The 24,276-nt window shown below is 38.2% G+C and overlaps 1 protein-coding gene across 1 annotated transcript in view; it reads left to right on the top strand.

The window, feature by feature from the left end:
- Positions 1-24,276, top strand: part of LOC137255608 (ATP-citrate synthase-like) — a 54,283-nt gene that overhangs the window by 15,597 nt on the left and 14,410 nt on the right. Inside the window, exons 2-15 of the mRNA XM_067793049.1 lie at positions 1,838-2,011; positions 3,426-3,551; positions 10,409-10,471; positions 11,255-11,353; positions 11,877-11,968; positions 12,660-12,739; positions 13,145-13,275; positions 13,913-14,031; positions 14,495-14,631; positions 15,159-15,220; positions 16,001-16,118; positions 17,024-17,169; positions 22,635-22,879; positions 24,197-24,249. Coding sequence (XP_067649150.1) covers positions 1,862-2,011; positions 3,426-3,551; positions 10,409-10,471; positions 11,255-11,353; positions 11,877-11,968; positions 12,660-12,739; positions 13,145-13,275; positions 13,913-14,031; positions 14,495-14,631; positions 15,159-15,220; positions 16,001-16,118; positions 17,024-17,169; positions 22,635-22,879; positions 24,197-24,249 — 1,621 coding nt within the window. The 5' untranslated portion in view covers positions 1,838-1,861. The remainder of the gene's footprint in view (positions 1-1,837; positions 2,012-3,425; positions 3,552-10,408; positions 10,472-11,254; positions 11,354-11,876; positions 11,969-12,659; positions 12,740-13,144; positions 13,276-13,912; positions 14,032-14,494; positions 14,632-15,158; positions 15,221-16,000; positions 16,119-17,023; positions 17,170-22,634; positions 22,880-24,196; positions 24,250-24,276) is intronic.

Below are 24,276 nucleotides of genomic sequence, written 5' to 3'. Positions count from 1 at the left end.
TATGTATACCAGTTTCATAATATTGATAATTTTTATGGTATATTGACTTCTTCAAATTTGAATGTTGGGAAATATTTGTTGCGCTTTATTTTTATATACTGATGGAAATAAATATGGGAATACCTTAAAATATAAGTGTTCCTTTATTCTTTTCCAGGATTCTTTGCAAGCTTTCTATTGCACTGGGGGCAAAATTCTGGAAATACATAAAGGAACACTTGTTCATTCAGGTATTCTCTTATTCATTTCCATGAGTATGTATACCATATTTTGTCGGATAAGTGCCCAGGCGCGTATTTTTTTCAAGGGACTTCCAGACTATTAGAGGCCCAACACTTATTGCTGTATTGGGTGTAATTACTGTTGAACCACTTTATGTCTGGCGCTTATTTGGGGACTGCTGCTTTTTAGAGACCCAGTGCTATGATGAGATCTGTGCATCACCTTGATATAATATGTAACTTATACTATATCTGGACATCAGGCTTGGAGCATTGAAGTAGTTATGTAATGCTAAACAAGAACAAGACCGGAAACAAGAGTGGCACGATAGATTGTCTAGGGAGATGGGTGCAACACCTGGACACCCTTGGGTAACACAAGTAACAAACAACGATATTGCACATCTTTATCAAACACATACTAATGCCTTTCAGTGTCATATTTCTAAAGTGACTATGCTTCTCGCTTGTCGGGTTGTCACTTTGTTGATACATGTCATTGGTTCCCAATTGCACAGATCGATGCTGATGCTGTTGATCACTGGATTGTCTGGTCCAGATTCGATTATTTACAGACTGACGCCATATAGCTGGAATAAAACTCACTCATATTTCTAAATGATCTTTAGTTTCCTCATGTTTTCCTGAGCATGTTGTCTGTAACGGGGATACCTTTCTGAGGAACTGATGATGATGAATGAAATTATTACAGATAGATCTAATAGATACTTATCAGGTGAATAAGCATGATCAGCATGAATATAATTTTGTTCCCATTAATTCCCTTGAACCATTACATGGCAAACTGAAGTATGACAACATGAGTTGTTGAAATTTTAAAAGTTGTCAAAGTCTCATTTTCACATGTCAAACATGTGGTCAAACTTTTGTGTCATTTGAGCGCCATGTCTTTATCAGAGCAGTCAAGTGACAATTTTGTTGACTGAGATTGTGTTTCTGAACAACACAAGTTTGACAACATTGTCATCTGTATATACTTGTTCTTTCTGTCTGGTCCACACTAACATTTTTACTGCTGTGTAGCTGGAATTTTGCTGAGAGCAGCATTAAACATCAAACAAACAAAACAACATTTATTTGATATTTTTCACTATGGAGTGAATGAACTAAATTGTAGTGTGTCCCATGGTGGGAATAATAATGTTGGTTCAAAATGTAAAACACAATAGCAATTTTAACAGCTGACAGCTGTGGTTTGGTGTACAAACAAATACAATATGGAGTAGTAATTATACTAAAGAAAAGGTTATGTGGATATTTCTTCGGTTATGTGCACTTCTGTCCCAGACTCTGGAGTATATATTAAGGAGTCCAACTTAGTCTATAATGGTTTAGAGCTCAATTTTGATTTTTGTCTTTGGTGGTAAATTCAATAGATTTTTTTCAAATTTGAAAATCTTATTTCAGGACTAAATATAATTAGTGTTGTGCATTTTATAGTTTTATATAAATAACACTGCCTCGTCTGTGAGTCATGTTTTGACGAAACATGACATCAATTCTGCAGGGTCATAGTAAGGAAGAAAAAACATTTACTTGCATGAATGTTTAAGAAATTTGTCAAACCCTTTTGACATTTCGTTTCTTTATTTCAGAATAAAATACGAAAATAATCCAATATGTCTGCCAAGGCCATATATGAAGCCAAGGGGAAGGAACTCTTGAACAAATTCTTGAACGATGAGGCTATGAAGAACAGAGTAGCTGAGGTGACGGAAGGAGTAAACTGGGACAAACTCGCACAAGACAATCCTTGGCTGCTGACAGAGGTGGGCAGTTATTTTCAATGTTTTCATATTTAGTCAATTACAGAAAACAATATGGCTGCAACATATGACTCAAATGTTATATGAATATATGGTATTGAATATGAATATCTATACATCACAAATATACGTTGAGTCCTATATTATATTTTATGAAGTCTAAAAAACAATCCATAACGAACAATGTCGGTGTTTTAAGGTGGCAAAATAGCATGAGTTGTGGTATTGCATGGCTTGGATTTATTCCATATCAGTTTTGTAAACAATACACTAATTCAAAGTAAGTGAATCAGTTGAGAATATTTGTTTATATCTAATTGTAATAGTAATTAATAATGAATTGAATTCATGAGGGGATACGGTTTGAATCATAATGGGACGAGTAAAATGTTTGCAACAAACAAGCTTATAATCAAATGTATTTTTCTTCCTTCCAACTACTTGTTGTATATAGCAGTTCAAATGTGTATATTGAACTATAGGTATTTCAAACAAAAATTAGTGGTCATTCTGTGTTCTGTATAACTGTATCTATATCTGGACTTATAGTATATATCTTTGTGTGAGCTATATTTGGCCCATATGATGACGTACATGTGTGTGTTTGTGTGGCTGCTTGTACTAGCCGAGACTTGAGCTGGTTTTATAGTGATAGCTCACTGAGATAACATGCTGCATTCAGACCCCAGTCAGACACATTATACTGACCAGTCCTGGTCGTACTCATTAATGCGAAGCAGCAAGCAGGGACTACAGTACCATGTTTTAACATCTTTTGATATGACGCAGCTGGGGATCAAAAATGTCCCTGTCCGGGCAGATGTTCTAACCACACTCTTACCGCCATATTTCTCTGCAATGAGTGAAATGTTCTTAAGTTTCCTTTGTGTTTCAGACACTTAGGCCTTTCCAGCGAACAATTCTATTTCTTGGGTAGATTTTCTTGTCTAGATGTATTTAACATCAAACCCTGTAGGGATACAGATAGCATGTACATTTATTTAAACAATCAATTTGTAAGCATAGAGTACTTTATATGTCAGCATTAAGAATATCATTTGTAGACTGCTGAGGATCTGAATTTCTTTTGTAAACTCTGTGTGTGTCAAAGATGATTTACTGTCAGATTTTTATTTTTTATTGGGGAAATATTTGTAACGTTGTAAAAGCCTATGTGGTCAGGTGTCATGCTGGAGAGAAAGCTTCCTTCCAAAAGATGTGAAAGAAGCTACTTGTTAATACCCTGCCTGGTGCTTGACATTAAGGGAATGGTGTTTCCAGTTAAACTGCCATATAAATTAGGTGTAGGTCTGGACCCATTCAGCACCCTCTACATACACATCATGCATATCACTACATGCAGTAATCTTGCTAATCATGTTCTCCTATGCAATTATGAAAATACATTCCCCTCCAGACCAAGCTGGTTGTGAAGCCTGACCAGCTGATCAAGAGACGTGGGAAGCTTGGCCTGATCAAAGCAGGTGCTGACCTTGCTGGTTGTAGAGAGTGGCTGAATGGCAAACTGGGCAAGGACTTCAAGGTAAATGGCAACATTCTCCATTTCTGTGTGATATACTCAGTATAGCACACAGCTGTGTATATCGATATGTTGTTGTTAGAGCAGACTTTTGTGGATATCAATTGTGATTCTAATTTTAGTACCCTTCTTTGTATATCAGTGTATATCACACTGATATATAATGTATACTGATTTGTATCATATAGAACTTGGATACCACATTCCTTGAGAAATTTTGTATTTGATATATCCAGGTATTTGATTTTACCTCAGTTCTGTATTCCAATGTATGAAATACAAGCCTACCCGACTGTAACAAAAGTATGACTGTTTCAAAGCAGTTTTCTAATCTAGTGGCCACTCATCACACTGAAGACCCAGGTTCAATTACCCATCAGTATAAAATGTGTGAAGTCTGTATCTGGTGTCCCCTGCCATTATATTGCTGGTATGTTGCAAAAGTAGCTTAAAACCAAATTCACTCATTCACGCTAATCTTACCTGCTGCCTCTGAAAATATGAAGACATCCAATTACTGAGCAGTTTATTACCCTGGATCAAGTAGAATGATCAATACTGTACAGATAAAATAGTCACCACTGTAATCTGTCTGTACACCTCCATCCATTCACCTGTCTCTTCTCACGTATGAAACTGGAAAGATACCGTTGTTTTCTCTATGTCAGAGTGAGTGACCATATAGCGATGGTCTGCAAATAATTCAGTCTGGTCCAGACAATCCAATGATGAACAGCATGAAACTGATGACATGTGTCAACTGAGTCAGCAAGCCTCACCTCCCATTAGTCACCTCTTACGACAAGAATAGTCGCCTTTTATGGCAAGGAAGCTTCACGGTTCCTTTATGTCATAGGCTTACCATAGTGAGTGTATACTACACAGGAGAAAACCGATTTGATTACACCTGTGAAGATCAGAGTTAGAACTGGTCTTCAGCAAACCATGCTTGTTGTAAGGGGCAACTGATGAGATGGGGGTACAGACTCGCTCACTTGGTTAACACATGTTACGGTACCCCAATTGTTCAGAATGATTCTCATGCTGTTGATCATTGGAAGTCTGGTCCAGACTATTTAGACAGTTGCCACATAACTTCTTTGAAAAAGTGTTTTACCAACTACTGCAGTGCTATTCACTAAAGTGTGGACACAGTCAACAAGAATACAGTCCATGTGAGGTGAAAAGGTTCTTGGATTGATTTTTCTTTTTTTTCCGGTTGAAACACATATTCACGAGAACATTTGGCCATGTGTCTGTCTAATGAAATACAATATATGAGAGACATCAGTCTAAAGTAACATGTTGAAACATGGCAGACATCATTTCTACAGTTACCCCATAAAACATAGCAGTTCTACATCAAAACCCTAAAACACAGCAGGGATTATTTCTAAATTACCCCCCTAAAACAAGCAAAGGGTCGGTTCTACAGTGGCAGAGTAACCCACAAAAACACAGATGTTGATTAAAGACTACCCCTCTAAAACACAGTAGATGCTTGTTGAAGAGGAACCACCTATAACACAGCAGACATTTATTAAAGAGTAACCCTAACACACAGCAGACATCAGTTGAAGAGGAACCACCTAAAACACAGCAGACATTTATTAAAGAGTAACACCCTAAAACACAATTTAGACGTTAGTTGAAGAGTAACCCCCTAACATGCAGCAGACATCAGTTGCTGATTGTCCCCCTCAATCCCAGCAGATGTCAGTTCCTGGTGTATCCCTCTCTAAATGCCTGCGTGTAGCTTGAACTGAGGCTAAATGGCATCATTTTGTTTGCCTTGACTTGCTAGAGGCTGGACAGGCAAATATTGATCTGTGACGATAAATAGTTTTACTCCGCTAACCTATCAACTTCAGAAACCTGGATAACGTTGACCTGAAACTTGTTGACATGTTGCACGCGATGACAGTCTGAATGTGATGGGCAAAGGCAGTAATGGAGCTGAAGTTTGAGTTGTATTTTCTAAAATAAATGGCTGCTAGAAGGCAGGGAAATAACTTGAAGATGAATATTCTTTGTTTAATTTTGGGTTGTTGGAATTCTGTTTCCATGCCTACGAGTCTGGAAGCAATATCACAAAGTTTGGCCACAAAGCGTAACATTAATTTTATGATGCAACCACATGAGTTAAATGTCAGAACACCCTAGAGGAATGTTGGAAAGGACAAAGTATACTGGTTTGTATATCTTAAGGAAAGATAGAAAAACACTTATAATATGCATGTCTAGATTTGTTGTAAATGCTGAACTGAGCCATGTTCCAGCGATAAGATGAAGGTCTGTAACTCCTTCAACCCACTGACTAAAATCACAAGCATGTCATACATCAGCTGTATTCTAGAACCTGACCATTCATCTTGTTAGTCACTGCCAACACTAAGTGTGGGTTGCTGAAGAGTGACAGGGGCTTGTTTTTAAGTACTGATATCTGAAAATATTAAGGCAAGGTGAGTTTGGGTGTTGGACCCTTGCTGATTTAGCTTTTGAATTAAGGGACTTTCTAAACATTTCTGATTTTTATTGAGATTATGACTAGGAGCCTGTCTTTGTAATACTTAATTTCACATATATTCAAGTCAACAGTTGCATATTTAATATCATGCTTAGGGAGACAAATAAAATAATGTTCACCATATGGCCCCCAAAAAACCTGTTATGGTTCTAATTATCCGACCAACCGTTGAATTCTTTGGCCAACCCTATTTTTTTAAGCTGTATGAAAGCTGCAAGCAGGATGGAATAAATAATTACACATTAATAAAATTTTAGGAGCAGTGATGCTAATATTCACCTCACTGTATTAATAATGAAGTTTCCAATGACAGGCTTGGGCTGACTATCCAGTGTAAGAATGATGCTCTCACAATTGTTGAGCCTCTTGCAGCTTGAAATGTCATGTGAAATAAAGGAATGGAGCTACAGAAGATTCTCCCTGGGTCAGGAAAGCCATAGGTTCATAGTGTTCTGTAGTAACTGTAGTAGGACTGTGTGAATATAGCACGTCTAAATATATGACACCACTATCCACTCAATAACTATGCAATGTTACCTGCACTTGGAACATTGTTGCACAATGAACAACACCGGTTACCTGCCCTTGGAACGTTGTTGCACAATGAACAACACCGGTTACCTGCCCTTGGAACGTTGTTGCACAATGAACAACACCAGTGTGTGAAATAGTTACTGGTCTGCTAGTTCATGACTGGTAAAAATTCAGTAAATCTCCACATTGACTGGCTAGTGAATTTTCATGGGGTCATTTTGTAAATAATCTCTCTTTCTGACTGAAATTATTTGTGCATGAACAAATTATTTCATCAATATGTTTTGTTTTTTTTTGTTTTTGTTGGTAATTTACATTTTTGTAAACTTTTGCTTGGTTTATATGTTCATATTTCGGGCTAGTGAATTATTTTGTGGGCTAGTAAGTTTCAGTCATAGCTAGGCAGACTGAAACTGTGGAAACTATTTTGTACACTGTAATACACTGTTTGATAGCTCTGCCTCATAATAGTTGGTGTAATATCTCTTGATGTTTCCTTGCAGCTGTTGCCTCCATCATGTGTGTACCACCCACAAGTAATCAATACTGATTTTTTTAATATTATATTATGTCACACTGATTACACAGAATTTCTTTTTGCAGAATTTGTCATTGGAAAATTGTAGATTTTAGTTTAGAGTCTCCAAAAAGTGGAATAGTTTTGTAAAATGAGAAATTTGGATGCGGTCACAGAAAGGTCATGGATGGAAATAATAGTAATACAAGTAATTTGTTTTCTTTACCATGAAATGTGTACTTTGACCAAAATGAAAGTTTGAAGAAACTGAGCTAAGTTTATGTTGATGTTAATTGTATAGATATTATTTAGGATTGAAATTAACAGTCAGGAAAATGGATCAGGCTAACTGCTATTTATTGGGTCTCTAGATTAATGTCTCAAAACCCTCAAGACCAATGTTGATTATGTTAATTTCGTACTTTATTTTGCCTCGCCAAAAATAAAACTAATCTCGTACCTCTCCAAATTGTGACCTTGCCCATTACAACAGAAGTGCTGTATGTTTAACTCCTGCAGCCGTTAATAAATCTTTACATCCAGCATAAATCATGAGATATTCCATGCATGGGAGTATCTGACGCTGTCAGAATCCACGTAATGGCGACCGGCCATTGATTTCTTGACGTGATCCAGCTGTTTTCTTCCATCATGTTAAATACTGTTATTGTTTCTGTGACGTCATGGCACGCTGGCTCAGCAGCAGGTTGATATAATCTATATATACCGGTTGGTTGCTTTCGCCAAACACCCTCATTGTTTTACACATTTATTCAGCCAGTATGTAAGACTTGCAATGTGCCAGTATTGTTAATTCTATAAATGTCAATGTCAATTAATCAGATTATTTGTTGATAAGAGAAACAATAAATTATGTTAAATTCAATTAAAAAACATTACACATCAGAAGTTATAACACCATAATTTTTCAAACTTTAAAGTAGCCCAATATGAGGTCTGGCTTATTATTTTACCTTGGAAGAGGCAACATGCAGGATCAAGTTTATGCATATCCCGTTAATGTTTTGATTGTCATGATGTCAATCACTGGATTGTCCAGACTCAATTATTTGCTTACTACTACCCATGAAGAACAGGGTTAGAATTGGTAACTGATGCATGTCGTAAGTGAAGACCAACAGAGTCTGTTCAGGTCAGACTGACTTTGCTGACATATGTCATTATACCTCAAATGTGTAGATCAATGCTCATGCTGTTGATCATTGGCTTGGGTGCTCCAGACTGGATTCTTTGCAGACTGCCACCATATACCTGGAATATTGCTGAGTGTGGCGTAAAACAACAACCAAATATTGATGGCTTAGTTGATGCTGATATAAATTCTCAAGATGTGAATCACCATATTTTCTGGTACACGTTTATTTGAATCCGTATTAGAATAGTGCTGAGTGTGGTGTTAAACAACATAAGTGAAAAAAAAGATCCAGTTTTAATTAATTCTTTTGTTTGGAAAACTCTTGAACACTTAGCCCAAATGTCTGAGAAATAGAGAATAGTTCTAGAGTTAAACTCAAAACCTAATAAATAACTTTTATCCCAGTGCAGCTAGAAAGAATGTATTCTGAGCAAAGTGGTGGTTGTTGTTAATTATCTCATAGCTTGTCATTAATAACGATTGTTCCTTGTGTGACAATGTCCCTTAAACAGTCTGCTTCTCTCCAGGAATGTTTCGTGTCATGCTTATTGTATTATTGATCAAGAATTCACCAAGCCTTCCGTAATTGGCACTGATTATTACCGTTTACCATTCAGAACGTATTGATCAGAACTTTCTTCCATCATTCTGTCGTGGGTAGATCATTATACTGCCATAGAAGATGACGATGCTGACTTGAAGCTGTAATGATTGGATTCATTCAATGGTTATTGATTTTGTAGGTTTTCGTCAGAGAACATACATTGTACACCATGTATATGGAGACATGCTTTATGTATCAAGTATACTAAGACTTGTGATGGTTTCTTATCTCATAATACACCTTTGAGATGCAGAGAGTATATGAAAGCTAAGATCTGTTGATCAGTTCCTCCTTTGTGTTCCTTTCTACAAGTTTAAATCATTTGGTGCCCAAACTTTTCAACTGTCAACTGTACTTTGGAACTCACTTCATTATGATCTAAAAATGCTCTGCCTTTCCTGACATTTTGAAAGGTCATCTCAAGACCTATCTCTTTGACAGATATTTAGATTTACTCAGCCTGTTGTATGGTCTTAGAGCATCACGGGCAAATGCAGCTTTTAGAGAACGGGACGGTGCACAGTTCATTTTCATGAGAGTTGCACTGGTTGTTTAATAAACCTTCAGGACAAAAGAAATGTGCGCACCCCTGCACTCTCCCTCTGGATCTGCCCATGGACCATGCCTATGATATGTGGAAAATCGCGCCTTGACAAATGTCCTGATGCTTATTATCATTAGTCCCATTCCCTGCCACAAGTTGTCCACCACGTTGTTCTGTTAGACATCAGTGTATTTGTGGTGTAATAATAATGATATGTGCATTTATATTGTGCTAAACTTCATTGATGAGGTGAATACTCATAGTGCTAGCGGTCAAAGCAGATAACCCAAGCGACCCACTTAGGCGCTAGAAGGTTATAGTCACATGTCTTATCCCACTGGGTACCCATTTTCTGCTGGGTGTACAGAGTCAGTTTCAAGCAAACTCACTTGCGTAAGGTGAGACCACAAAGTGATGGATATTGAGGGTCGTGTAGAATGGTCAAACAATGTTGTATACTGTAATCTCTTATATAGTATATGTCTTCGATCTGAGCACAAGCATCTTTTTACAGTACTAAAGTATAAGACGGTCACATTTGGTAAAAGAACCTTTGCTTATGTTGCCTCAACCTTATGAAATGCGCTGCCTGCCTCCCTCTAAGTGGTTGAAACTTAGCCTTCCTTCAAACATCATCTATAGACTTCTCTTTCAAAAGGTTTTATACTAACAATCGCCTTGTCTGAGCAGTGCACAGAGCATACTTGTCTGAATAGGTGTGCCATGGAAATGACATATTGTTTAGTATTATTATTTGTTTCGTTCATAACATTTTTTCAAGAACTTGGTCAGTGAATATTATTATGATAACCAATAGAATTTTTGTCAGCATCCATTATGCATGCCTGTTTGTACTGAAAGCATTTTTTGTACCTCATTAACCCTGATTTAGCCACTGCTTTTGCAATGTTGGCTGCTTTATATATCACTGTTTTCTGATTTCATTAAAATAATGTCAATTAACATTTCCTTTCACAGATTGGAGCTTCCACAGGAAAGCTGAAACATTTTGTCATTGAACCTTTTGTAGCTCATCAACAGGTAAGTACTTTCCAAATTTTGCCAAGGTCATATTTAGAGTTTTCTTAATAGTTACATATGTGGATAAACACATGGATGCTATCAATAAAATGACCAAGCATTTATAAAAGATGTGACATTGACCAAAATTGAATAAGAATACATAAATTCTAAGGTACCTACATTTTTCTTGAAATTTGGAATTATCTTGCTTGCTTCAGATTTGTTGCTGAATATGAGCTTGAGCATATCAATTTGTACTTCAGTGGCAACTCCATCTGTCGTGGAACTCATCTATACTGGACAAAAATAGTTAGGGATATTTGTAAATTTTGAAAATTTTTGAAATTATGAATAATGATGTATTAATTCATTGACTTACAGTCATCAAATACCAGTGTCCCAAACTTATTTTGTTCAGTTTAGATACTTGAGAACGACAGATCGCCATACGTTTCTGTTCCTGCAAACAACACTCTTTACTTTCCACTCAACACCCAGTCATCTGTGTCCTCGGTGTACACACTCCTTAAGCAGTATTGATGAGTTAGCATGGAGTACATTATTGGGATATAATTGAACTACATATCACCCACGTGAAGAACATGTACTTAGCAGTGCTCTGTTTGAAGAAACTGGATATTGATTTCCCAACAACGACTTTTATGTTTTATGAAAACTTTTTATGTTAATTCAATAACGTGACAGATGTTACTGTTTGTAAGTAAAGGGCAGCATATGATCCAATTGTTAGTTTTTTTTAGAGACATATATGATTGTGATTTAGTTTTGTTTCTGTTTCAGAATGAAGAATTCTATGTTTGTATTTTCTCCCACCGATACGCTGACTCCATTCTCTTCCACCACGAGGGAGGAATCGACATCGGTGACGTTGATGCAAAGGTACGATCTCCACACTTTGTGGACCATGATCATATGACCTTTCCTCACCAAACCGACCTTGACATTGCACAATAGTAACCCTGCTTCCTGAATGTCCTCCTGTAGTCATCTGGTTGGTGTAACTCATCTACAATCAGTTTATCCATAAATAATCCTGATACACACTGCCTAAAGTACTTTACCAACAATACTTAGCTCATCAAAGGGTTATAGCCTAGAGGTTAAGGTGTCAGTTTGTCATGCTGAAGGCCTAGATTTGATTCTTCTCATGGTTACAATGTGAGAAGCTCATTTCTGAGGTCCTACCGCTGTGATATTGCTGGAATATTGTTAAATGTGGTGTAAAACTAAGCTCCTTCACACACTCACTGTCCATCCAGTTTCTGCTGCGACAACTTAACATTTAGAGGCATATTATCCACCAAAGACAGAAATACTTGCTGAGGCCAGTAACCACTGCATGTTCAAAGATAATATAAATACTACTACATAAAACAACATTCACTCTTTGTTTGTGTCCCAGGCTGTCAAGCTGGATGTACCGGTGGGGAGTGACCCTTCTGCAGACAGTGTCACGACACAACTGCTGTCCAAGGTCCCAGCTGGTGCACAGGGGTAGGTACTCCGATTGGTCAGAATTAAGTGATAAGTATCAGAAGAATCTGAAGCAACCCATCTTGGTCAGTGTTCTTAGTGCTCACATTGAATTATGGAAAAGACCTGTGAAGGTCCCGGGGGTGGAATAGAACATAATAGGCAAGTATGCTTGTTGTAAGAGGCGACTAACGGGATCAGGTGGTCAGGCTTGCTGATGTGGTTGATACATGCTATTGGTTCCCAGTTCCTCATGTTGTTGGTCACTGGATTGTCTGGTCCAGACTCGATTATTTACAGACTGACGCCATATAGCTGGAATATGGCCGAGTGCGGCGTAACACTAAACTCACTCATGGAATACTGGAAAAGGTCCGGGCATTTTATGCATGTTTTAAGACAAAGTCAGCAGTTTTGGTTTGTTTCTTGTATAAGGCCACACATAGCAGTTTTCCTGCTATATGGTGGTGGTCTGTAAATAATGGAGTCTGGACCAGACAATGTGGTGATCAACAAACAGCATGAACACATAACTACACAAATGGGATACAATGACATTTAGATCTATGCTCATGATGTTGGGTCACTGGATTATCTGGTGCACACATGATAATTTACAGACTGCCATTGTATAGCTGGAATATAGCTCATTGTGGTGTTATTCAACAAACAACAGTTGATGTAGCGTGGTAATGTGGCGTTGTCGTTCCAGTGCCCTGACCAAGTTCATCATGGCTCTATACAAGGTTTACAAGGACCTGCACTTCACTTACATGGAGATCAACCCTCTCGGTAGGTAGCAGGGGCAGCCCTGTAATGTATCCTATTATATCACCATTCAAAGGAAATATGTGTATATGCCCCTAGTGGGGGATACCAAATTCTGAAAAATAAGTTAAGAAAGATGGTTTTCTTTTGTTGCTTCATGTAGATATAGTTTTGTGGGGTTTGGTTTTTTTATCGAAACCAAAAGAACAGATTATTTCTTGTTCTTAATTATTTCTCCAAAAAGTTTTCCCATTTGGATGGTCACTAATTATTAATTAATTAACCTCATCAGTTTTCCAAGTACTTACGTTTGTATGAATTTTCCCATGATATTGCAAGACAGTAACTTTAAAACCATTTCCATGGCAATCTTACTTGTATCTATAAAACCAATAGTCTTGTGTTACCTTGCTCTGTGTTGTCTTTTAGTGATGACTGGAGGCAAGATCTATATCCTTGACCTGGCAGCCAAGATCGATCAGTGTGCTGAGTTCCTGTGTAAATCCAAGTGGGGAGAGTTAGAGTTCCCTCCTCCGTTTGGCCGTGATGCTCTTCCAGAGGTAACATTTCCCTCAGGAACTAGGGTTCTATTCCCACCTTAGATAATAACTCAATCCTGCAAATACTCAGACCCGTGAAGGTCCGGGGTAGAATAGGCCCTCAGCAACCCATGCTTGCATTAAAAGGAGACTGCTTGTAAGAGGCGACTAAAGGAATCGGATGGTCAGCCTTGCTAACTTGATTGACCTATATCATCAGTTCCCAGTTGCACAGATCAATGCTCATGCTGTTGATCACTGGATTGTCTGGTCCAGACTTGATTATTTACTGACCGCCACCTTTTACCTGGAATATTACTGTGTGCGGCATAAAACTAATAAAACTAAACGCACTCAATTTCTCAAATATAGCTTTTTATTCAAATATAGCAAATTATTATATAATTTCATTCATTAATAGATACACTCGTCCAGTATGACTGCATGGTGTATCTATATCACTGACATGAACAGGAAAACTATTTATGATTTGCTGAAGTGACTAAACTGCTTGTTGCATGATGAAGAGGTAGTGAAGATCTGGTTTTGATTCCCCACTTGGTACAGTATGTGAAGCCTGTTTCTGGTTCTTTGCTGGATTATTGCTGAAAGTGATGTGAACTTAAACTCATTGCATGGTGTTTTGGTCTGTCAACAGGAAGCCTACATAGCGGATCTGGATTCAAAGAGTGGCGCATCTCTGAAACTGACCGTCCTCAACAAGAAGGGCCGTATCTGGACGATGGTTGCCGGGGGTGGAGCCTCTGTCATATATGCGTATGTGCACCTTCCATCATTCCTTGTATGCATGCATGCATATATCTGTTGTACATAACATCCCTCTATTCCAATCCCGGGGAAGATCTGGGTTAGAACTGACCTTCAATAACACTACTCATCATGAGGCAACAAACTGGATTGGCGACTTAGTTGATACACGTCATATCCCAGTTGTGTAGATCGATGCTCCTGCCGATCATCACTAATGGGTTAGATGAGACATGATTATTCACTGACCACTGCCACATTGCTGGAATTAATTAATTCATCATGAAACAAGAATTAAACAAACCAATGTCTATTCCATACACACATCAGCTGAATGCATGTGTGTACATACAGACGTAAGAAATCCCTGAGATAGTGACCTTCATTGAATTGTTAATTACACTAGAAAGATAATGACCTTCACCTTCAATCTGGAGATAAAATTCGCATAATAGATGACCTTGACCTTCAGTGACACCATCTGTGACCTTGGCGGAGCTTCGGAGTTGGCGAACTATGGCGAGTACTCTGGTGCTCCCAGTGAGCAGCAGACATACGAATATGCAAAGACAATCCTTGGTCTCATGACACAGGAGAAACATCCAGAAGGTAAGGCTCATTCAGTTACATCTATAACACCTTTCATTTGGAGACTTTCATCTCAACTGACTGCACCAAGTGAGCATAGTCAGTCATCAACATACCCAGAAACCATTGGGACAAAGATCTTTGCATGCTTCTTCTCACAAATATTTACATCCTAGTTCATTAGACAGGTTTAATACTCCCAGACCCACCCTGTTTAACATTGTTGGAACAAGCACAAGTTGCTGAATGTGCTTAGTCGCATGACTGTTGAGACCCGTGAAGGTCCGGCGTGGAGAGGCCTTCAGAAACACATGCTTGCCATAAAAGGCGACTAGACTAACATGATCGGGTGGTCAGGCTCGCTGACTTAGTTGACATACATGTCATTGGTTCCCAATTGTGCAGATCAATGCTCATGCTTTAGATCACTGGATTGTCTGGTCCAGTCTCGATTATTTACAGACTGCTGCCATATAGCTGGAATATTGCCGAGTACATCATGAAACTAAACTCACTCACTCACTCACAGGGCTGTTGATTACTTTCAGGGAAGATACTCATTATTGGAGGAGGCATTGCCAACTTCACTAATGTTGCTATGACGTTCAAGGTAAGCTGCCTCCTCGTGAATTCATCTTGTCCATTGAATGAACAATATGTGGGAGTTTTACTTTCATATTTAGTAGTTGATATAGTAATTGGATCGGAAATGACACAGAATTTCAGCGGTAACTGAATTGTCTTCTTGTTTTAATCTGATGGGCAAAGTATTTTTAGTTTATTTTTTCTGCTTGCAGCTTATCTGCTAGTCCCTCAGTTGAAATAAGAAATAGTTTGGTTGTCATAGAAATATGAAACATTACCTGTAGTATGATGTTGACAGAATATTTATTAAAGGCAGATAAACTAACTTTGGGAGTAATGAACAAACTTTGTGGATAACAACTGCAAGCAGGAAAAACAGCAATGCAAGAATCTGTATTGGAAAGGCACACTCACAAAATGAAAAATTTGTTATCCATAAAGTTTGTCCAGTAAGGACAGATAAACCAGCTAATGAAGACTGTTGATATTAATAAGAACACTCGAGAGCCTGAATGAGGCTATGAGATTGCATCTGTCGTTAATAGGTAGGAAAATAAAGATGGCGATAAGGTAGCATGTGTTATGTCAACTGTTGTGATGTTATGGAGGGGTTAATGGGCATGAACTAATGGTAGCAGATGCCACCCGCAATCATCCACTATGTGGGGTGTCCATTTAAAAGAGGTTCTCGCTGTATAACCATTGTCCATATTACCAAGGCCTCAGTGTGTAGTGTTTGTTGACTCAGCCTTGTCCACAATTAAAGTGTTTCATTGTGTATTATTAGATACTCTACTATTTTCAGGGTATCGTGCGAGCTCTGCTAGAGTTTCAGCAGAAATTGATAGAGTTTGATGTGAAGATCTATGTGCGACGAGCTGGACCCAACTATCAAGAAGGACTTCGCATTATGAGAGAACTAGGTGAGTGAACTCACTCTATCAACAAGTTATTACTGGCAAACAAGGATAAATTGGACCAGTGCAGACAATGTGTTTACAAGAAGTAGGTGGTGCACAGCAATGAGCAAACCCATTTGGTTTGTGAATTAGAGCACAGATGTAGTCTAGTGCATGTGCAGTGTTTGACGATGAAACTTCACCTACCATGCTCATAACTCTTGTATGGTCTGTGTAACAAGTCGGTACAACTTGGGGCCCCTTTGATCACAATGGATGGCTCTCATGCATACTAGTACTGCTAAAATGTTACGTCATTGCTCAACTTATTGTTTGACAGTACATAAATCTTTGTGTCCAATACGATGACCTCTCCCAAAATGAGCCTCTTTTTAAACTGCTCTGTCCAAACATGGATTCCAATGAAAGGCTTCTAACAGCCCTACATCCCTGGATGTTTTACTAACATAATCTGCTACAGCCTAAGACCCGTGAAGGTCCTGGGGTAGAACAGGCCTTCAGCAACCGATGCTTGCCATAAAAGGTGACTATGCTGTGTCATAAGAGGCGACTAACGGGATCGGGTGGTCAGACTCGCTGACTTGGTTGACACGTCATTGGTTCCCAATTGCGTAGATTGATGCTCATGTTGTTGATCACTGGATTATCTGGTCCAGACTCGATTATTTACAGACCGTCGCCATATAGCTGGAATATTGCTAAGTGCGACGTAAAACTAAACTCACTCACTCACTGCTACAGTCTAAATTGTTTTTAATTGGTGTTGATCACCGCTTACAAGTGTCAGCAATGGTATACTGACAAGTCATTTAAGAAGGCTTTTTTACTAATGCATGACACTTGCAACATGATGAATAGTTAGCTCTTTGTTCCAAACTTGAAGGTTTCATGCAAGATTTGTTTGTCAGGTGACAACCTTGGAGTACCAATCCAAGTGTTTGGTCCAGAGACGCACATGACGGCCATTGTAAGTATGGCTCTCGGCAAGCGGGACATCCCGCCCATGCCCAAGCGTCTGCAGACAACCGCCAACTTCCTGCTACCAGGGGGAGCTGTGAGTATTTTGATATTGCATTGAATGATATTTTGTGAAACGTCATTGTAAATAATCATTTTGCATTTGAGATTTAAAGATATCTATATGTAAATAAGACATCACAGGCATATTGAAATACACCTGGAAAATCTATGAGCACCACACTTTTGTTCATTTACATTTATGCCAGTACATTTGGAAATCTGGTGGAACCTGGATAAAAGTAAAAATGCACCTCTAGAAATCCATTCCAGCTTGGTATGAATACCAGATTGTATGACGCAAACAAGGGTTTGGAGAGAGGAAAACACAAACAAGGGTTTGGAGGGAGGAAAACACAAGCAGGGTTTGGACAGAGGAAAACACAAACAAGTGTTTGGAGGGAAGAAAATGCAAAGAAGGGTTTGGACACACAAACAAGGGTTTGGAGGGAAGAAAACAAAGAAGGGTTTGGACACACAAGGGTTAGATGGAGGAAAACACAAACAGGGTTTGGACAGAGGAAAACACAAACAAGGTTTTGGAGGGAAGAAAACACAAATATGGGTTTGGACAGAGGAAAAGACAAAGAAGGGTTTGGATGGAGGAATAGGTGGTTTGGGTGTTGGCAAGAGGAAGAGAACATGCTTCAAAGTGATGGTCAAGTAACTGCAACTTGAACCATAACAAAGACAAATCTTACTTAAGATAATCAATGTGGCTGTATTTCATTATAATAATATCAGTTGTAAACAAACACATACCTTTGGGTGGCTGTTTCATGTGGAAATATGTCATAAATGGTGTTTATAATTATTCCATTAGTATTTCACCTGCTTGCCACAAAATGCAAGTATGCTTGTCTTAAGAGGCGAGTAGCAGGATCAGGTGGTCAGGCTTGCTGACTTGGTTGACATGTGTCATTGGTTCCCAATTGTGCCGATCGCTGCTCATGCTGTTCATCACTGGATTGTCTGGTCCAGACTCGATTATTTACAGACCGTCGCCATATAGCTGGAATATTGCTAAGTGCGACGTAAAACTAAACTCACACACTCACTCACTGAGTGTGGCTTAAAACTAAACATGCTCACTCACTCACTCCATTAGTATTTGAAATTTAAGTTGTTTTATAATGTAAACCACACACAGTAATATTGTTTTGTTCAATCAGATCTAATTATATTCTTCATTATAGTAAACTTGACTTTGTTTTGTTTCAGCTTGCAAAGGTAGATTCAATATATTTTTTAATGTTGTCCGCCTCAACTTTAGCCTTTAGTCCCTTGCCTGCTTGTATGCATTCAAATGTTGTAGCTGTCTTAGGTCACCTGGGTCAGAGATCTTTGTGACGTAATATTTTTATGCTTTGTCCTTCCTGAATGAGTTGATAACGATATCAGTATATGACCAAACAATTAAGTGAATGGCTAATGGTTTCATGTCATGATAAACGAATAATATGAGGGCATGTGAAAGATATCAGATGGTCTCGTGTATTTTACTTCTTCTGAGAACTGGTATATTGGGTACAAATATTATGTTTTGTGATTTTCTCTATGGTTTAAGTTTAAATCTGCTGACTTTCATTTATGTCTGATCTTTTTGTTCATAATTCATCAGGAAAACAGTATACTTTACATGCTATAAATTGTGTATAAATGAATACAAAAGCCCTTGCTACCCAGCCAAATTTTGAGATTGCTGTTATCAGAACTATAGCATATTTTTTGTAGTCCTTACTATGTAGAAAATGGTCTTTATTCTCAGCTCGGTTTTAGGATGACTTCTTGTAGAGACAATGCTCTTAAAACTGATGTAAAAAAAGAATTTCTTTCAAGTTATTTTATGATTTATGTTTGTCTTGATAGCAGTCAAGATATACTTATGGAAACAAGTAAGGGAACACATGAAAGCACAAGTGTTCCTCTGTTCTTTTCCAGGTTTCTTCACAAGGTATGTTTTGCACTGTGGGTGAAATTCTGGAAATAAAGGAACTTATGTATTCTCATATGTTCCATTACATGTTTCCATGAGTATATATTACTGTCAGTGTAGTAAAGTGAGGCTCTGTGTAAAGAAATAAAATTTTAACTTGCAAGGTGAGCTACAGAACCTGTTGGGAGTTTTGATGGTTTAACACTGGATGTGTAATAGGTTATATCATTAATATGTGGGTTGTACTTGGGCTTTGTATTGTGATTGGGACTGTTGTATTGATGAAAAGTTTAGCACGTACTTTTCTTATGTTTTGGGGCGGTGGTAGCCTCATGGTTAAGAGCGTTTGCTCATCCCACCAAGAACCCTGATACAGGTGGAATATTGATAAAAGGGGCATAAAACTATACTCATTCACTCTTGCTTTCTGGTACAAAGACTAATATTTAATGAACTGGCGATAAACTTTGAAAGTCTGCATTTCTTCAGATTCTTCTCACTTGCTCACCTTGGACCTGAAATGCTGATCACAGCAATATTAATCACATTGCCATTGGCAGATACAGAGAGGGGGTGCACATCTTTTCGAGAAAGTTTATTGAATGATCATGAAATGAAAACGAGTGAAAATGAAGTGTGCATCCCCACTTTCTGAAAAAAGCTGTATCTGCTTCTGTCTGCGTATAACTGTTTTTAAAATAATACAGTAATGAAACAGTCTTGGAGTACTTGGCTTATTTTCACATATTCACTTACTGCACAGTTTTCATGGTCTTGACCAATGCTGAGCCTGAATTTACTGTTTTAAATAGCTGCCCACAGGTAGAAATAGCTGATGTTTTAAGAATTTTCAAAATTATGAATGTTTTAAAAAAAAAATACTGTATTCCATTAGTGTTCTGACATCAAATCAGAGTGGGTCTTGGTGCCTATGTCAGTTTCCAAGGTGTTTAGTATTTTGTCAGAACTTATTGAAAAGTGTAGTTATGTGTGATTTATCTGGATATGAATGTGAATACTACATGTGTAAGTATGGCAACATCTTCAGACAGACCAATCACACTTAGAGACTGTCCCTATCAAACATTGAATAATATACAAGAGCTATGCTTCTCAATAAACTTCCTGCTCACCTGTTACATCTTGAAGCCATCCAGTCTGTTCAGACTCTTGTTCAAGAGTGTGCAATAGTTGTAAATGTCCCAGAACTACATCTCCAGCTTTATGGCCCCTGCTGTCCTCTCCAGGCTCTTTAACATGGGCCAATGTTAAACAGGAAATATTCTACTCAAAAAAAAAAATAACGAATAACAATTCTCTCATGTGACTATAGTTAATTGGTCATATGAAACAATTGTTTATCTTGTTTTGAGTTGCATATTGTGCATCATGTTTTGTCGAGTAGCATATTTTGTGTCATGCTTTGCGTATTTGTAAACCTCTTTCAGCTTATTCTGAATCTTGTTTGAAACAGTGGTCATGTCATTGTAATACCTGACAGTTGATTCAGAGTTGTCTCCCTTATGTGTGCCAGGAACATGTGATCTTGTTTGATTCTCAACTTTTGTCAGCACTTGCCCATGCTCATTTGTTTCATCCAAGTAGTAAATGTTTATGATCTGCATGCTATCAATTAAAGCAATTGCGTAAACTAAGGACCTGGGTGCTGTTGTACAAAACAACATAACGTGAATTTGATCATAAGTCTGTGGTGTAGTGGTTAGAGAGAGCAGAAGGTTGTGGGTTTGATCCCTAGCTTCATCATACCAAACAATGCAAAGATACGGCTCTTTGTGAACCCTGCCTGGTACTGAGCATTCATCGGTACAAAGGACTGGTCGGTTTGGAATCAGTATACAGTGTCTGTGTGGGGTATTCGTACTTAACTGCGCGATGGTATCTCTGTGAGCTAGCACTATAAAACCAGCCTAACACTAGGCTAGTACAAGCAGTCACATGTGAACACACATGCACGTTGTCATATGAGTGAAATTGAAGTATGACGTTAAACCCTATTTCACCTCACTGCAAATCTGTGGAGGTGTGTGACTTATGATGACCTTAGTGCTGAAGTTGTTTTGTACAGTGGCACCCTGGATTCTGTTCCTCACATGGATGTGATGTTTGAAGCCTGTTTCTGGTGTCTCCCACCATGATATTGCTGGAATACTGCAGAAAGGGGCATAGAACACTCTCTCATATATTTAACTCGTATATAGTCAAGAGTTAAATGATTCAGAGTTTAATTTACTTTTACCATGATGAAATAAAAGGAAATAAATGTCTAAAATGAATAAAATAATAAATGTACATTGTATCTTTCCCCTAGACAGTATATCAACAGGAGAACCTCTCTCCAGCATCTTCACATGGGAACTGCTTTTTATAACCTATTGGGTCAATGCTTTCTTAAAAACTTTGTGATACATTATAATTGGGTTTCTTTTCTTCAGTGGTCTTGTTTCAGGTTCATTTTTAATTCTTAAATGTACAGTGTTCAATTAAAATATACTGGACAAAGTAAGTTAGTAATATTGGTATTTTTATGCTTGATATTTCATCAGTGTGTCCATGAATAAATAGATCTTTATTCATAATTTCAAAATTGACATAGTTACCTAACTAGTTTTGTCCAGCGTAGATTCCTTGCGGAAAATAGTTTGACCATGAAATATTTACAGGCATGATCAGTGGTCAAGTTGACTGCATCAATAATAGTTTGATAGATTTCATCACTTACATTATTCGCACCGTTAGATTTGTTTCAGGACTAAATTCTACATTGTTTAGCTCTAATGCTGTACAGATCATTTATTCCTGTTAAATGAGAGAAGTTCTTCTGCCACAGAGGTTTATGATCATTTATAATTTCAAAGTAAAGTATGTCTCTTGTCTTCAAGATATTTATGGTAAGATATTATGATACGATGACAGCACAACAGGATAGTAAGAAAACAATATAAGATAATAAGATAACGGTACAGGAAGATAGAGTGGTATCAGTTTGGTTGCTCTAATCATTTGATGCTGTCTGTTAATTAAAACTCATTGGAGACATTCTTCAAGTTGGTCACAGCGGTATGTTCAGAATCAAGTCGGTGTGGTGGGGTAGCCTAGTGATTAAAACGTTTGCTTGTCTCGCTGGAGACAGGGTTCAATTCTCCACATGGTACAATGTGTGAAGCCCATTTCTGGTGCGGTGTAAAAACCAAATTCATTCACTCACTCATGATCTAGTCACTTGTAACTAGCCCTGTCAGGAAAACATGAAGGTCAGAAGAGGTAACTAGTCAATGAGGTGTGTGTGTGTGTCTGTGTCTGTGTCTGTGTCTGTGTCTGTGTCTGTCTGTCTGTGTGTGTCTGTCTGACACCCCTTTCACAATATCAATCACTAGATTGTCTGGTCCAGACTTGTATGTTTCCAGGCTGCCATGACAACTAAGATGGTTCTGAGTGATCACTGAACAAACATACAAAAATAAGTCACTTGACAAATATTTAGAAATTCCTGCTCGGTGAGTTTAGTGAGCTGGACAAAATAGTATAAAAATATGTCTCAATTCCAGTCCCCAACTACAAGCCGCAGGGGGTCCTCCAATGAACTCAACCAATCAACATCCTCAACAGCCAGTGCTCAGCTTGATACTCTGGCCAATCAGACAGAGGGTAACAAAGATGTGATGTTGTTCACTAAAGGCACCAAGGCCATCATCTGGGGCATGCAGATGAGGGCTGTGCAAAGCATGATGGACTACGACTATGTGTGTTCCCGCAAGGAGCCCTCTGTCGTTGCTATGATCTATCCATTCACGTATGTATTGTCATGTCTGCTTTTATTATAAATGCTCAATGTAAATTAAAAAGCGGTCATGTGTAACATATGATACGTTTTTGGATAACACTTTCTCAGCAAAGTATAGTTTCAGGCTTTTGTTGTATGGAGCAACCTTAGGGCTAGACTACCATGTTTGCTAAGGTATGGGATATAAGGTCACCTTAGTGCTAATACGACTGCAAGTCTTTGCTAAGATGCAATATCTTTGCTGGTAATTATCGTTACCAAAGCACTAAGGTTACCGTAAGTCTTCGCCAAGGTATAGGAGTTACTATTACCTAAGCGCTAAGATTACCATCGGTTTTTGCTAAAATATGGGAGCTACTGTCACCTTGGCGCTAATACTACTGTATTTGGTAACGTATGGGAGTTGATCACCTTAGTGCTAAGATCTCTTGTACAACAGCACCCTGGTCCTTTTGTCACATCAGGGATTCTAACCCACTTGAGTCAGACACCTAATTGCCAACTGACAAAGTAGTAGAATGTTATTTTTGTTCTGTTGTTACATATTTGTGCAGAAACAAATCAGAAATTCATTGAACAAGAACTGCACATAGCTAAATCAGTCCCTGTTGGTATAATTCAAGTTTAGAATAGAAAAGGACAAACGTCCTGGATGAAGAACTTCTCTATTCCAGTGATGCAACACTTTGATACAGATTCTTTTATGATTGTCAAGCAGGTATTTGTTGAGCAGGTTTCTGTCAAGCATATACGTGCTTGACAATGATACAAGAATGTATCGAAACGTAGCATCACATAAAGAAGCTGTTCTATAAAGTTTGTCCTTATCTGACTCTCCAACTTCTATAAATACCACTAAAAATAGATTTAAAAATTTGCCTGTTAAGTATGCTTTCCTCAAGAGATGTCTACAGTGTATCAGGATGAAGTTCAGGTGGCCAGGATCTGTATCATTTTGTCTTATTGTGGCCAGTGGGCAGAGGTGGATCCAGGTCTTTGTTACTATGTAAAGCAGCAGTACCTTAAACCTGTGCCCCAAATGGTGGGATAGCCTAGAGTTTAACATGTTCACTCATCATGCCGAAGACCCAGATTTGATTCCCCACATGGGTGATGAGTGTGAAGCCCATTTCTGGATTCCCCAGCTATGATATTGCTGGAATATTGCTACAATTGGTGTCATTGTCTCATGTTTTGTGTTATTTATGTTTTGAGTGCAGGGGTGGACCCAGATTTACCATTGTAAATCAGCAGTGTAGTGTCTGCAATTATGTATTTCTTGTTAAACCCCCTTTGCTGAAAGCCTTGCTTCCTGTTTTTCTTCAGAGGTGACCACAAGCAGAAATTCTACTGGGGCCACAAAGAGGTACTCATCCCTGGTAAGACATTGTCTTCAGTTAAATGTT

Source organism: Haliotis asinina, chromosome 11 (assembly GCF_037392515.1).
Source record: "Haliotis asinina isolate JCU_RB_2024 chromosome 11, JCU_Hal_asi_v2, whole genome shotgun sequence".
NCBI lineage: Eukaryota > Metazoa > Mollusca > Gastropoda > Lepetellida > Haliotidae > Haliotis > Haliotis asinina.
The sequence above is the reverse complement of the archived record's forward strand: the minus strand, read 5'-3'. Positions and strand labels throughout refer to the sequence as shown.